At 45.7% G+C, this 14,086-nt stretch overlaps 1 protein-coding gene across 7 annotated transcripts in view; it reads left to right on the plus strand.

The window, feature by feature from the left end:
- The first annotated feature begins 655 nt into the window (after positions 1–655).
- BICD1 (BICD cargo adaptor 1) overlaps positions 656–14,086 on the plus strand; it is a 172,327-nt gene continuing 158,896 nt past the window's right edge. For all 7 annotated transcript variants that reach the window (XR_009274745.1, XM_058804698.1, XM_058804692.1 and 4 more), the window contains exon 1: positions 656–868. Coding sequence is in view for 6 of the 7 variants with exons in the window: in XM_058804698.1 (XP_058660681.1) it covers positions 656–868 (213 nt within the window). In the remaining variant the exon portion in view is untranslated. The remainder of the gene's footprint in view (positions 869–14,086) is intronic.

Genomic DNA, 14,086 nt, shown 5'->3' on the forward strand with positions numbered 1-14,086 from the left:
GCAGCAGCATCACGGCGGGCAGCACCGAGAGGCGCTGACACGGCGGCGGAGGGCAGGAGGGGAGCGGCAGGGAGGGGGCCCGGCCGTGAGGGGAGCGGCACGGAGGGGGCCCGGCGGGAGCAGCCCCTCAGGCGCAGCGCCCACATCCCGGCCGCTCCGCCGCCGCTGCCGCGCCGCCTCCCCGCCCGCCCGGCGGCGATGCCAGAGCCGAGGACGCTGTCATCTTAAAGAGCGCAGGGGAGGGACCGTGTGCAAGGGAGGAGGCGGGCGCCGGCAGCGGCAGCAGTAGCAGCATCTCCGCGGGAGCCGCCTCACGAAGGCGCGCTCCCGGCCGCCCCGCTCGCCGCCCCGGCCTTCAGCGCGCCGCCGCCTCCCCGGGCAGCGGGGCTCGCCCGCCCGCTCGCCAGCCCAGGCGTGCCCGCCGCCGGGGCCGCCGCAGGGCCGGGGGAGGCGAGCGCGGCCTCGGCGCGTCCCGGGCGGCTGGCGGGGGAGGAGGGGGCCGCGGCTGCGGCGGGGCGGACGCGCTCGGTGGCGGCGGCTGTCGCAGGCGGCCCCGACCCCCATCCCCGGGCCGGGCCGGCCGTGCCGGTGCCGCCCCTCGGCCGCGCCCGCCCCCTGGCTGCCTGCTCGGCGGCGCGGTAGTGCCGGCGGGGCTATGGCTGCGGAGGAGGTGCTGCAGGGCGCCGACCACTACAAGAGCGAGATCGAGCGGCTGACCCGGGAGCTCTCCGAGACGACCCACGAGAAGATCCAGGCGGCGGAGTATGGGCTGGTGGTGCTGGAGGAGAAGCTCACCCTCAAGCAGCAGTACGATGAGCTGGAGGCGGAGTATGACGGCCTCAAGCAGGAGCTGGAGCAGCTGAAGGAGGTGAGGCAGCCCGGGCTTTTGTCTCGGCCGGGTGCTGCGGGCAGGTGCGGGCGCCCCACGCGTGTCCCTGCCCGGCCCTGCAGGTGGGCGCTGCGCGGGCCCCGAGCGGCTGCGGGCTCCGCTCCGGGCCGGGGAGGAGGGGATTCCCGGGGCCGGGGATCAGCCGGGACCGTGGAGCTTAAGGACGGATTACACGAGAGCGCAACCCCCTTGCCCTGAGACATTTCCCCCGGGCCGCGCTCTGGCTCCAGCAGCCCTCCCTCAAGTTGTGGGAACTGGCGTTTGCGGCAGGGGAGGGTCCCCCGTCCTACCTGCGCCGCATCGCCCAAGGGTTTTTTAGGAAGAGCAGAGGAAAGAGTGGGATGAGAGCTGGGCCAACGCAGTGCATAAGGAGTCGGGATCTCTGTAAACAGCTGTCTGCAGTGCGTGAGGAGAGAGACAATTCCTTTTGAAGTTATTTATAGACCCGCTTTAGTCTGCCAGCGAGGGGAACCGCTGCCATTGGGAGGGGGGGCGGATATACAGCACTCTCGAGGTCACCCATCAGTGGAATTTAAACTTCTGCGTCATGCTGAAAGGGTGAAATGTTTGACTGGAGGAGTGATTTGGGGTTATCTTTCGAATGTGTTTTTGTAACACTCCAAGTATGAAGTAGGTGGGTGTTACACCTTGCCTGTCAGCTCTACTAAACATGACTGGCTCCAAAAAATCATCCCCGTCCCTATGTTCATCCTTAAGGGAAGTAACTTGAGGCTGGTAACAGTGCATGTACGTGGGAGCTACGGCAGGGCTGTGTGCACACGTATGCAGCACTCACAGCTCCGCACCTCATGCTGTTTTTGTGCCGTCTCAGAATGTAACTGACTAGGTTTTGTAAACAGAAGGTAAAGCATCCGACAGATATTCTTCCTAATTTACAATGTATCTTTTTTTTCTACAAAAAACCCCAAAAGAAAACAAAAAGCCCCCTGCTTTATAGAATGTGCAGAAATTCTGTTAGAATTAATGACATTTCTATTGGGAACCATGAACATATTCCATACAGAGGAAATACACTTAAAAACTCAGGTTACTTCTCTTTATATTCTTCTCTAGAGTACTAACTGATGCCCTTTTGAAAGTGTTTTTAATAAAATAAGGGTTTCATTTTACTTGCAGGTAAGTGACTTAAGCCACAGACTTGGTTCAGTGTCCAGAAGAGTTGAGAACATTTTATTTTCAATATGAAAAATAAAGCTGTTTTTCAGAAAAACCTGTTGGTCTCCTTAAACCTGATCTCTGCCTCCTTGGCCCCCTGAGCCTATGGAGTAGGCTCAGGACTTTTGAAACCAGTAATTACAAAGTGAGGGATAGAGATAGATAACTTGTCACTGGCATGAAGGCAGTGCTGTTTGAAATGACCTGACAGTAGCAGAGAACAGAATGAAAAGGGGACAGTGCAATGCAGTTTCTAGGGAAAGAAAGAAGAAGAAGAAGATGAAGAAGGAGATAAGCAAGCTGCAGGTAGCTGTTATCCCACCATGATCTTGTACAAAAGAAGACTGATGAGAAGCCAGGATGGCACATGGCCATGGATAGGAGAGACAGTGCAAGGAATTGACTTGAAATTATGAAACTAGAGGGATTAGTCAACCAATGCAATTAATTGAAATCAAAGATGGGCACGGACTCTCTTCCTGTTTACCTCTTGAAGTCAGTGCATGCCCTGCAGCCCAGAATATCTCCTGTGGGGCCAGGCCTTCATGCTGGACAGGAGAAATCCCATGGCTTGCCTGATGCCAGGCAAGAGTGGAGCTTTTCCAGTTTCCAATCCAGACCCAGGGCTCTCAATTCCAGAGCTCTCCTTAGCAGCAGGCAGGGCATTTCTATCCCCTACCTAGGCTGCAAGCAATTGTTTTATTCTTTTAACCTTCATAGCAGAAACCACACTGATCCTTACTGCACATGCACTCTGCAAAGGAGAATTTTCTCTTAGCCCTTGCTGTTGCTGTAATCTGTTTTCTGCTTCTGTGTTAGCACCTCCATGATGACAGCTCCCTCAGCACAAGCCAAAGCTGTACTGGTGAGACACAAGCAAATGGTGCCTCCAGCAATGCCAGTGAGGCAGAATTCAGGTAGTTCAGGCAAATTGTCCTGTGGAGTGTAGATGTGGGGCTGTAGGGTTCTGAATGAAAGCTCTTAAGGGGGCAGAGAAGTCCAAAGACACATTTTTGGTTTAGTAAAGCACCATCCAAAATGTGTGGGGGAGGTTTTTGTGTCCTTCCTCCAGCAGGCCCTTGCAAGAACGTGCTGCCCAGTGGTAGGACATTGCCAAGACTGACAGACAGACAGACAGGCAGGAATCCGTGCTGTGCTCTTACTTCACTGCATTTGCATCCTCTGTGAGGCCATATTGGAGCATGGAAGCTAGGCCTCAGATTTGTGCTAGAATAAGCAGTTTGTCCATTCCCAAGGAATAGCAGGTGCAGGAGGGTGGCCAGGATCATGTTAGGACAATTTCCTCTCCTTCTGCAGACCGTCTCTGAACAGATTCACTTACTGGGGTTGACTGTTTTTGAGACAAGTCTTAATTTTTTAACAGTTTTATTATTGATTGCTGGTGTTCTGTTGTTAGGACCTCATTGTATTTATTACTCAGTTGAACAGCTGCCTATCTTTAACTTTACTCAGCCATGCTTTGGCAGACTGGGATCTGAGGATTTCTCCTATCCTCCTTGGCAATCCAGACCTCCAGTGGACTTGAGCAGTCCTTTTCCATATAAATGGCAATACCTCTGCTGTACAATAATTTCCATCATTGGAGAGTGAAATGGGAAACTAAGGCCATTATAGGATGTTGAAGTAAAAGCAAATTACAATATATTACATTAAATATTAATACTTGTATACAGGATATATGCTGTCCACCCTGCAGTATGAATTGTTTTGGTAACCTCTGATGTTTCTTCTGCTGAGTTAAGAGGTCTCTGCTTTAGCCCAAGATTTTGATGTTTTGGGCCATGAGATAAATTCATGCTGCAAAACCACTATTATTACTTAAAGCTTTATTAATTTTCATAGGGTTTGGGTTGTTTTTTTTTTTTTTTCTCAGTCTGAAAATGATGTTTCTCTAGTCAATTACATCTCGGTCTAGTAGAATTTTAGATCTTTGGTGAAACACTGTCATCTTAGGGCCTCTCTTACCAATGTTACTTTAGCTGATGTGCCTTTTATTCTACAGTCCATCAAAATTCAGAGTCAAGAACTTGCTATTTGCCATGGGATTGAAGGTAGCTTGTTTTCATTGTCTTGCTGAGCTGGGAGTTTGTCATCATATTTTATGTAAAGCATCTTCCAGTGGTTTTATTATATCTGCTCTTACATGTTCACATTGCATTTGCTGTAAGAGTAATGTGTGTTGTTAGTTCTGTTTCTTTTAATGGAAGTGTAAAATGGCTTCATATTGATCTTCCTGCCTGTTTACTGTAGCTGTCCCTGCTTTAGCATGGGGGTCCCTTCCAGCCTCAGCCATTCCATGATTCTCTGATCAGCCACTGGACACTGGTGGTCCATAAAGTTTTTAAAGCAGAGAATTATCAGTCACATTTTCTCATGATTAAATGGGGATGGAAAGCTTTGGTGTCCAACTCTGCAAGAGTTAGGCTTTGGAAATCCTAGCAGAGATTTCTCTTTGGGAATCAGATCATGAACATGGCAGCTGTTCCTCTCCTTGACTGACTAATTTAGGCAATATCTCTCTTGGCTTCTTGGCTTTTTCATTTCTTTCATTCTATGGAGACAAACTCTTCTGGGCTGCACAGGGCACTGGATATCTGATTTCCAGGCAGTTTGGTGCTTGCTTTACTTAAAAGCAAATTATCCATGGTAAATGCTTGGAAACCAGACTAGTGGTGAGTAGCCCTGTCCTTGGCAGGTGTTTGTTTTCTTTACCTCAGAAATGTTGTATCAATGATCATGAAGTACTTGGTTTACTAATAGGGCATCCAGGAGTAATCCTTGATCTGAAAGGATTTTTTGAGGACTAGAGCTGAAGGTCTCTCTGGCTGCTTCTTTTGTGTTCTGCTCTTCCTCACACTGATTCAGCACAGGTGACTCAAGCTCCATCTCCTCTGCTGAAGTGACCCTGCCTCTCCAGCTCCCCCACTGTTCTCCAAAACCTCTCGCCCTCCTGCTGCTTGCATCACCTCTGCCTCTTCCATCTTTGAAGTGTACATTTGGTGGGACTTCTCTGGATCCAAAAAGGCTGGAGGAGAGGGAGGCTCCTCCCAAAAAGTATCCCAAATATAGCCCTCTTAAATGTGGATTCTTATACACACCCATCTGCATCACAGGATGCTTAGGAAAGTGTGAAGCAGCTCATAAATTGCACTGAGATGTTCTAAATTCTCCGCACAGCTGAATGTGTTCCAAATATGGAGCTTGGGAGCTGTGAACTGCTGCCATCTCAGTATATCTTTACACCTCCTTCCAGTGGCAGCTCTGTGGGCTTGCGTTGGATGAGGCGAAGCATTTTGGGCATCTCATCCTGATCTCACCACTTTGTCCTTGATGCCTGCTCAGGTTGTGTCACTCAGGAAGGCTGTGCTGCCCAGCACCCAGCTCAGAGAGGAGCACATTCAGTTATTACAGGCTGGGGACTGACTGACTGACTGGGGGCCAGGTCTGTGGCAAAGGATTTGGGAATTCTCGAGGACAGCAAGCTGAGTGTTGGACAGTGATGTGTGTCCTGACACTGAGAATTCTGTCAGCATCCTGGACCTTTAGTGGCAGAAGCAGAGCTGGTAAATTGGGAGAAGTGGTTATCACTTCCAGACTGGCAGTTGTTAAACCACATCTAAAAAACAGCATCCAGTTTGGGCACCCTTAATACAAGAAAGACATGGATAAACTGGACTGCATTCAGCCAAGGACAACCAAGATGGCCAGGAGTTGTAGCAGCCAGGAGCTTGCCCTGTGAGGAGAGGCTGAGGGGGCTGTGAGGGACTCAGCATCAGCATGTCCACCTCAAAGTGTATTGAGATGTCAGAGCCAGGCATTTTGTGGAAGTGCCCTCTACCTCTAGTTGGAGACCTCTCACTAGTGGTGTCCCTCAGGGCTTGGTATTGGGTCCAGTATTGTTTTAACTCATCAGTGACTCAGATGAAGGGGCAGATGCTTCCTCAGCAAATTCACTGCTGACACAAAGCTGGGAGGAGTGGCTGATACCCCAGAGGGCTGTGAGCCCTCCAGAAGGACCTCGACAGAGATGGGACAGATGGGCACAGAAGAACCTCCTGAAATTCAGAAAAGGCAAGTGAAGGATCATGTACATGGGGAGGGATAACCCATGCACCTGGCTGTGTGCTGGCCTGCTGGGAAGCAGCTCTGTAGAGAAGGACCTGGGGGTCCTGCTGGACAACAAGCTGTCCGTGAGCCAGACAAGTGTCTGCTGGGCCTGCTGGGAAGCAGCTCTGTAGAGAAGGACCTGGGGGTCCTGCTGGACAACAAGCTGTCCATGAGCCAGACAAGTGTCCTTGTGGCAAAGAAGGCCAGTGGTGTCCTGGGGTGCATTGGGAAGAGCATTGCCAGCAGGTTGAGGGGGAGGGATGGATCCTGCCCCTCTACTCAGCCCTGGGAGGCACATCTGGAATGCAGTGTCCAGGTCTGGGATCCTCAGGACAAGACAGACACGGAGCTCCTGGAGCAGATCCAGCAGAGGGTGACGAAGATGATGAAGGGACTGGAGCATCTCTCTTACAAGGCCAGGCTGAGGGAGCTGGAGCTGTTCAGCCTTGAGAAGAGACAAAGGAGAGGGGACCTGATCAATGTCACTAGTATCTAAAGGGAGGGTGTCAAGAGGATGGACCAGGCTCTTCCTGGTGGTCCTGAGTGATAGGACAAGAGGCAATGGGCAGAAATTGTTGCACAGCTAGTTCTACCTTAACATGAGGGAGAACTTCTTCGCTGTGTGGGTCACTTAGCCCTGGAAGAGGTTGCCCAGAGTGGTTGTGGAATCTCCTTCCCTGGAGAAAGGGAGATTGGAGTAGCTGACCTCCAGTTGTGCCTTCCAACTGCAGCCATCCTGTGATTCTGTGAAGGGTGGAAAGACAAGAAATAACTGACATGAATTGAAACTACAGAGGTTCAGACTGAATTTAAGGTAGATCTGTTTCCCTGTGAGCACGGGCAGTCCCACAGGGTGCCCAGAGAGGTCATGCAGTCTCTTTCCATGGAACTTTTCAAGCCCCAGCTGGACACAGCCCTCAGGAACCTGGTGTGAGTGCAGAGCTGGTCCTGCTGTGAGAGGAGGTTGCCCTAGGGGGGAAAGGGGGCAAACAGCAAGGGGCTTTGAGCAGTGCAAAGTCTCTTAAGGGTGCCCACTGTGCACAGCTAAATTCGAGTGGCATGTTGCTGTGAGTTACCCTATGCACAGTCATGTCCTGCCTGGAAACAGTGACTGTCAGCAGGCCCACAGCCTCACTTTGTGCCTGAATTTCATTTTCTCTCGCTTGTTACTAAGTCTGCAGTGACCTGGGGTTACTAAGGGCGGAGTTGGTTGTGCTCATCTCTCAGCAAGACAATCCTACATCTCCTTCTGCCATTCCTGCCCCTGTTCTGGCTCTCAGCTGTGCAACTGTTCATACTGTCACAGCAGGGTGGGAAACTAGCCTCAGTTAAAAATAACTGAGGAGGGGTTCTTGCTGTCTGTAACCCAGATTGGTTTCATCATCTGATTCCCAATACCTCCCAAAAACTGTTTTACCTTTGCCTAAAGGTTAGCATGAGGAGAAGAGTGAATACAGAGGGAAGAGGGGGATACTGGTGTTAAGGGAGATGCTCATCAAATTACATCAGGATTGCTTCCTCCAAGAGGAAATGAATCCTGTGCATTAGCCTACAGAAGACATAAGCAGCTGGAATCATGTTAGGGGAAATTAGAACTACTGCTGGAGCTTTGGCAGCACACAAAGAAAAATGTAGATGAAGCTTTTGGGTTTTTTTCCAGGAACCTGTATACAGGAACCTGTATTCCCAGTTGCTCTCAGTTAATTGTGTTTTATCCTTAGCAGCCAGTACAGATGAACATGCAGTATTAGTCCTCCTGTGGTAGCCAGCCCTTTAGCAGGGATGGTAAGCTTTCAGCTTTGGGGGCTCACATATTCACAAAATAAACCTAAATCTTCAGTTTGTTTTCTCCCAATAGTTAAATTATTTTTTTCATTTTATTCTTTCAAATAAATCTCTTTCTAATCTGAGCAATTCTGATTGAATCAGTCATCTGGGTTGAACTCCTCAGAGATAAATGGAAGTAACAACTGGATTTTATGTCATGGAAAAGTAAATTTTCCATAGATTTTCTAGGAAATTAGTACCGGATTAGTACCAAATCTAACATGACTGATTGAGGTGTTAATGGGTGAGCCACACATTATCATTATGAACTTCTTCCTGTGTAAGGCCTACGAATGTAAAATTGGGGGTCACAGGACAGATTTTAATCTGAAGGTCCCCATCTGTTTGGAATTAGGCCTTTTTATAGTGGATTAGAGAAGAAATAATTTGCTAGCATCTATTGACCTTCCTTGAGGTGAAATACTTTTTCCTTTCCTTCTGTGTTGCCTAGTGGATTTTCTTTTTGAGGGTGTGTGTGTGTGCAGTCTGTGTGCACAACAGCATTCAGGGTGAACACCTGGCTTTATTGAAAGTGCTAGAGGGGCAAAACAGTGGTGGAGAAAATGGGATTTGGCATAAAACAGTAATTTGTGAGCATTCATCATGGTAAAATGAGGAGCATTCTCAAAGTCAGAGTGAATTTGCACCTGGGCAACTTTTATATACCTTATGCAGTTGGTAGTGGGAGGAAAATACATGCAGGATCATGTGTTTTGTATTGAGGGCTTCTAGAAGAAGAGCTTTCTTCTTGAGATTGAATGTGGTTTTTCTTCAGTACCTCATTCTCTTACATTTCTGTATCAGTGTTTTCTCCACATGGACAATGACAGTAAAATCCAAATCACCACTTGCTCCTGCCTCCCTTTTGCCTCTGTTATAAATTTCCCTTCCCTTTGTCTGATACCTGAGGGGGTAATGTTTAATTCAGCACAATTCTGCACTGTATTGTTTTTTTGGGGGGAGTGATGATTTTAAATTATAATGACAGAGACTGAAAAGCATGTATTCATTTCTGCTGAATTGTCTTACATTCCTTCTGTGACTTCCACAGCCTTCTTCTTTCCTCATTTCCTTGAGAAATCAAAACCACTCATTTGATGTGGGAGGAGAGAGAGTATTTGCCTAATTTAGAGGAATTGATATAGCATGTAGAGACATGAATGTGCCCTTTGTCCCTTTATCACTTGCATCTCTCACAGCACATAATTATGAGGAGAAACCAGCAGTTTTTTGTACTGTGCTGTGAATGCAGACTGTGAGTACAGACCAGCTATGGATGGAAGTAGCTGGAACTAGTCAGAAGGTGAAAAATGTGCCTGAGCAAGGGCAGGAGCCTAAAGCTGAATTAGGCAGGTAGAAATTAAGCTAGGTTGCAGATTAGTGTTTTGTTGGTATCTCTACTTCTCTGCAGAGAGTAGTATTAAAAATAATTTTGAGATTATAATATTTATGCTTCTGAATTTCTTTCTCTATCAAAGTTTAATTAACTTGGTAGTTAAAAGAAGGAGCAGGCCGCTGTCCTAAATCTATGGTTTTGGGACAGACCTATGAGACACCAAAAGGCTTTCACTAAGACTGAAATGTGTCCAGTCCCATTTTCTTCATCTCTCTTGGGGTTCCTCCCTCTCTGTCTGCAGCCTGATTCTCATTCTTGTGCAGTTCTTGTCTCCTGCTCGTGATGGTTTATGTACTTTCACTTTTTTTTTCAGTCTTTGCCCTATATCTTCCTTGGTATTCATTTGCTGCTCTCTAAGATGTGGAACTGGTTGTTTTATATTAAAGAGCCTTTTTGTCATTGTGTGAATGTAAGAAATCTGACAATTTTTGGCAGATTATACCTTCCATACTATGCTCAGATATTGTAAGGACATGAAGGACTCCTAGAAATGTTGTTTCAAAATACTTTGAAAGGTTGTTTTAGCATGAACTGAAAATGAAACAACCAAGGATTTGTCCACTCTGCTTTGTAGCCGCCTCACTGTGGTGTTGTGAGGTCTCCAGGATGAGGTGAGAGATGGGAATTTGACTCTGTGTTTTCAGAAGGCTGATTTATTATTTTATGATGTTATATTAAAAGAAATTCTATACTAAAACTGTTTTAAAAATGAGAAAGGATACATCAGAAGACTTAGCAAGAATGATAATGAAAGCTTAGAGTTCAACACAGCTGGCAGTGATTGGTCATTAATTAAAAACAATTCACATGGAACCAATCAAAGATGCACCTGTTGGTAAATGATTTCCAGACCACATTCTGAAGCAATCAGATAATTATTGTTTTCATTCTTTTCTGAGGCCTCTTAGCTTCCCAGCAGAAGATACTGGCCAGAGGGAATTTTTCAGAAAATATCATAGTAACACCTCACTATTAGAATCATGCTTGGAAAGATCACTTTTAGGGCAGCTTTAAAATCAGGTTGGCTGTGTGGATGAAAAGGAAGGAGACACCTTCCCATTAGGCCTTAGGAAACTCAACCCCCTTTAAAAAAATAATTATATGGTTTCTGGAATTGTTTAAGCCCATACAAGACAGCTGATGCCCAGTGAGTTTAGATAACCCACTCAGACCTTTTGATCAGCACTGGAATGGGGCTCATTATCCACATGGTGCTGCCACACCTTCTCTACACCCTTGCTGCCCTGAATCACACCTGAGTTACCCCTGCACTGTTTCAACCCTTCTACACGCCCAGTAGTTCCCCAGCTGATGGAGACAGCACTGTGCTGAGCCAAGAAGCATCAAAGACATCCTCAGTTAGCAGAGCTGGTCACCTTTCACTTCAGTCAGTCACCTCTGGGGACGTTTCAGCTAAGTTATATGAACTTTACTTCCTGGTGGTTTGGGTTTTTTCAGTCTGTGTTTGTTTGTTTTTTTTAAATTCTGTGATCTCTCAGAGCTCGCAGATGACACACAGGTGGCAGGGCCAGTGCTGTGCACTTGATTTGTGCTCTGTCAAGTACAAATCTTGTAGTCTGTCAGCACCAAAGGGGCTTTCCTTGGATGCCTTAGTCACTCTGGATGGATTTAAATGTCAGTGTACTGAGAATGAGCTGCACAGTGCTGCTGTTTGTCATCACTGCCTAATGACTGATTCCCACTGAGGAAGCTGGAAGCTGATAATAGCTGCAGTTTTAACTTCTGTTTTGGATAATTAGAGGGGGAAACCCAGCTCCTAGTAGTTGTAAAGCTCAGATAGGAGGAAGACAAAAGCAGACTTTTAAGGATAAAGATAGGAATTTGGGTCAGGCAAATGGAACAGGTGGCTTGGTGAAAAAATTAATTTATAAAAGCTTGGCTCTTAGCCAAACATGAGCACAGTATGACTTGGATTTTGTGTTCTCAGGACTGGAGTATTGTCTACTCACAAGGCAGGATGCCAAACTGCACTGCATCCTGGCCCTGCCCAGAAAGGTCCAACTCTCAACCTTTTGGCATTTGGGTGTTAAGAGAGCTGGAGCATTTGGTCTGGAGGCAGATGGAGAGCTCACAGTTGAGTTGGGTTAAAGTGCCTCTGTAGTCATTGCCTCTGGTTCTCTATGGTTCTCTATTTGATGGCTAAGCCACTAGAATCTGTGATTCTTTTTATTAAATATGGGCTCTCAGTAGCTTGTAGTTCCTATAATAAATGGTATTAATAAAGACAAGCTTGTGGGGCTTGGTTTTTTTAATTTTTTTTTTTTGTTTTTTTTTTTTTTAATTTATTTTATTTTTAGGTGAGTAGGAAAAGTTTTGGTCATACCCTGAATACCTCATAGAGTTTTTACAAAGCATTAAAATTTTGCTTAGTTCTGGATAATTCCAGGTGACTGCACAGCAATGGCAGACATGCAGAGCTCACCTGAGTTTAATTGAAGGGAACATTTGCATTGTCCTTTCTTTCTTTGCTAACTGCTTGTAATTCCCACCTACAGACAGTTAGGAAAGGTTGGATTTAATCATCCCATGTGAAGAATGCTATCTCTAACAATATACCCTTGATTCAGGGCTCTGCCCAAGGGTCATTTATAGCAGGTATGACTGAAAGACCAGTGCTGAAGTCCTGCCTCCATGGGTAAGTCAAAGGTAAAAGGGAACAATGATTTATTGTTGAATCTCTGCCTACCACCTGCTGGCAAACAGCACTGTCATCAAGATGCAAGGGATAAAATGTGTTAAAAACTGAGAATTCAGATTTTTTTCCCATCAAAGTGGGAAGAATTGGCATAATTATAATTATTGTGTCTCAAGCATGTGACCTTGTTCTTGCAGTTCAGTGAGTTGTCATAAGTCTGCTGAACTTCTGTGGCTGCTCATGTGCATGCACTTGACCAGCCCCAAATGTGTGAGAACAAGGTGAAAAAAACCCCACAGCCAAACACAGAGCACAGCAGAAATCTGAAGGAAAGCGTTTTCAGCTGACATGGGTCTTCCATCTGCAGTAAGCTAAAAATGTGCACTAGATCAATTACTAATCCATAAAATCTCAGTCATAAATCTGGGTCCTTGGTGACAAATTTTCAAGTAAATTGTAAGGATATGGTACCAAAGACTCTGTGAAATAAACAGTGTGATATATAACATTAGAGAAGAAGAACAGAATTTAGATGGAAAATAATTGTCTGTGTATACCAATAAGGGAGATGGAGTCTCGTGGCATTGTCAGGAGTACATTGCTTTGGGCATTAGGTAATTCCATTTCTTGGGCATTAGGTAAGCTTTTCATTTCTCTGCCAGATAAGGGCTGAGGGTTGCCATCTGGTAATAACAAAACTTTCACTTAAGATGCTATAAGCTCAGCTGTTAAAAATAGTAGCAAATCTGGAACAAAATAGTTGAGGGACAACATTTTTTCCATATGTGCTGAATTTAATGTCACAGTGGTGCTTTAGGTTCTTAGGTGCTTTATATTCACAAAATAAAATCCATATTAAAGTAACAGAACTGAATTATCAAGTTTAGATAAGATTTGGAAATTTGTCCCCAAAGTCTGTATTTTTCATTTGTATTGGAAAACATTGGGTTTGCTTTATGAAGCAGGCTGAGCAGCTTTGCAGTGAAACCTGTATTTCTAGACTTCTTTTTGCCCACATACTTTGAAATTACAGATCATATACCTGAGTGGTTGTTGTGATATATGCATAGGCTCCTGGCTTTAAAAATTTTGGTTTAAATATTTAAATATTTTTGTAGTTATTTAATACTTCATTGTGATTTGTAATTTAAAGTATTTTCTGTGTAATTGCTTGTGGAAAGATATTTATTCAAGAACAGAAAATGCAGTGATACCTTGATTATAGTTTTAGTGATTGAAAAGTACTTTACTCATAGTTCCCTGGGCTGATGTTAGAGACACTCAGAGTCATGCCTGTGTTTTTATGGTTGTTGAATTTGCTTTTGTAGCAGATTAGACTGATGGGAAGACACTTAATGTGGCATTCACATTCTCTGAAAAAATCCTTTCACCCATAATTTTTCTCTTAGGAAGCTCAGAAGCCTCAGAGAAAAGGAAAACAACAATTATCTCATTTGCTTCTCCTCTGTTTTGCTCCTCCTCTGTTTTGCTCATGTGGAATGTGTTTGGAGATTGTTTACCCACAGGTGGTTGTTTCATTGGATTCTGCTGTGAGTTGTTTTCACTCTTTGGCCACTTGGGGCCAAGCAGTGTTGGGACTCTGGAGAGTCACAAGTTTTCAATTATTATCTTTTTAGCCTTCTGTAAGTATCCTTTCTGTATTCTTTAGTATAGTATACCATAGTATTCTTTAATATAATATAGTATTATAAAGTAGTAAATTAGCCTCCTAAGAACATGGAGTCAGATGCATCATTCCTGCCTTTGTCAGGGCATTCCTTGCAAGTGCAATAACTTAAACCTAAAATGAGCCTTGTTCGGGTATACATAACCATTTCCCTGGGTATAACAGGCAGAGTTGCAGGTGGGGACCATGCTGTGCTCACTTTTTATTCTATAAAAGTCACTCAGTTGGAAGATGTTTCCTGAAATGTGGGTCCTGGTTTCTGAACCAGTGAGAGCCTGAGGTTGGCACCCCCAGGTGATGCTGGGCTGGGTACTGAGAGCTGCTGCT

Source organism: Ammospiza caudacuta, chromosome 5 (genome assembly GCF_027887145.1).
Source record: "Ammospiza caudacuta isolate bAmmCau1 chromosome 5, bAmmCau1.pri, whole genome shotgun sequence".
Taxonomy (NCBI): domain Eukaryota; kingdom Metazoa; phylum Chordata; class Aves; order Passeriformes; family Passerellidae; genus Ammospiza; species Ammospiza caudacuta.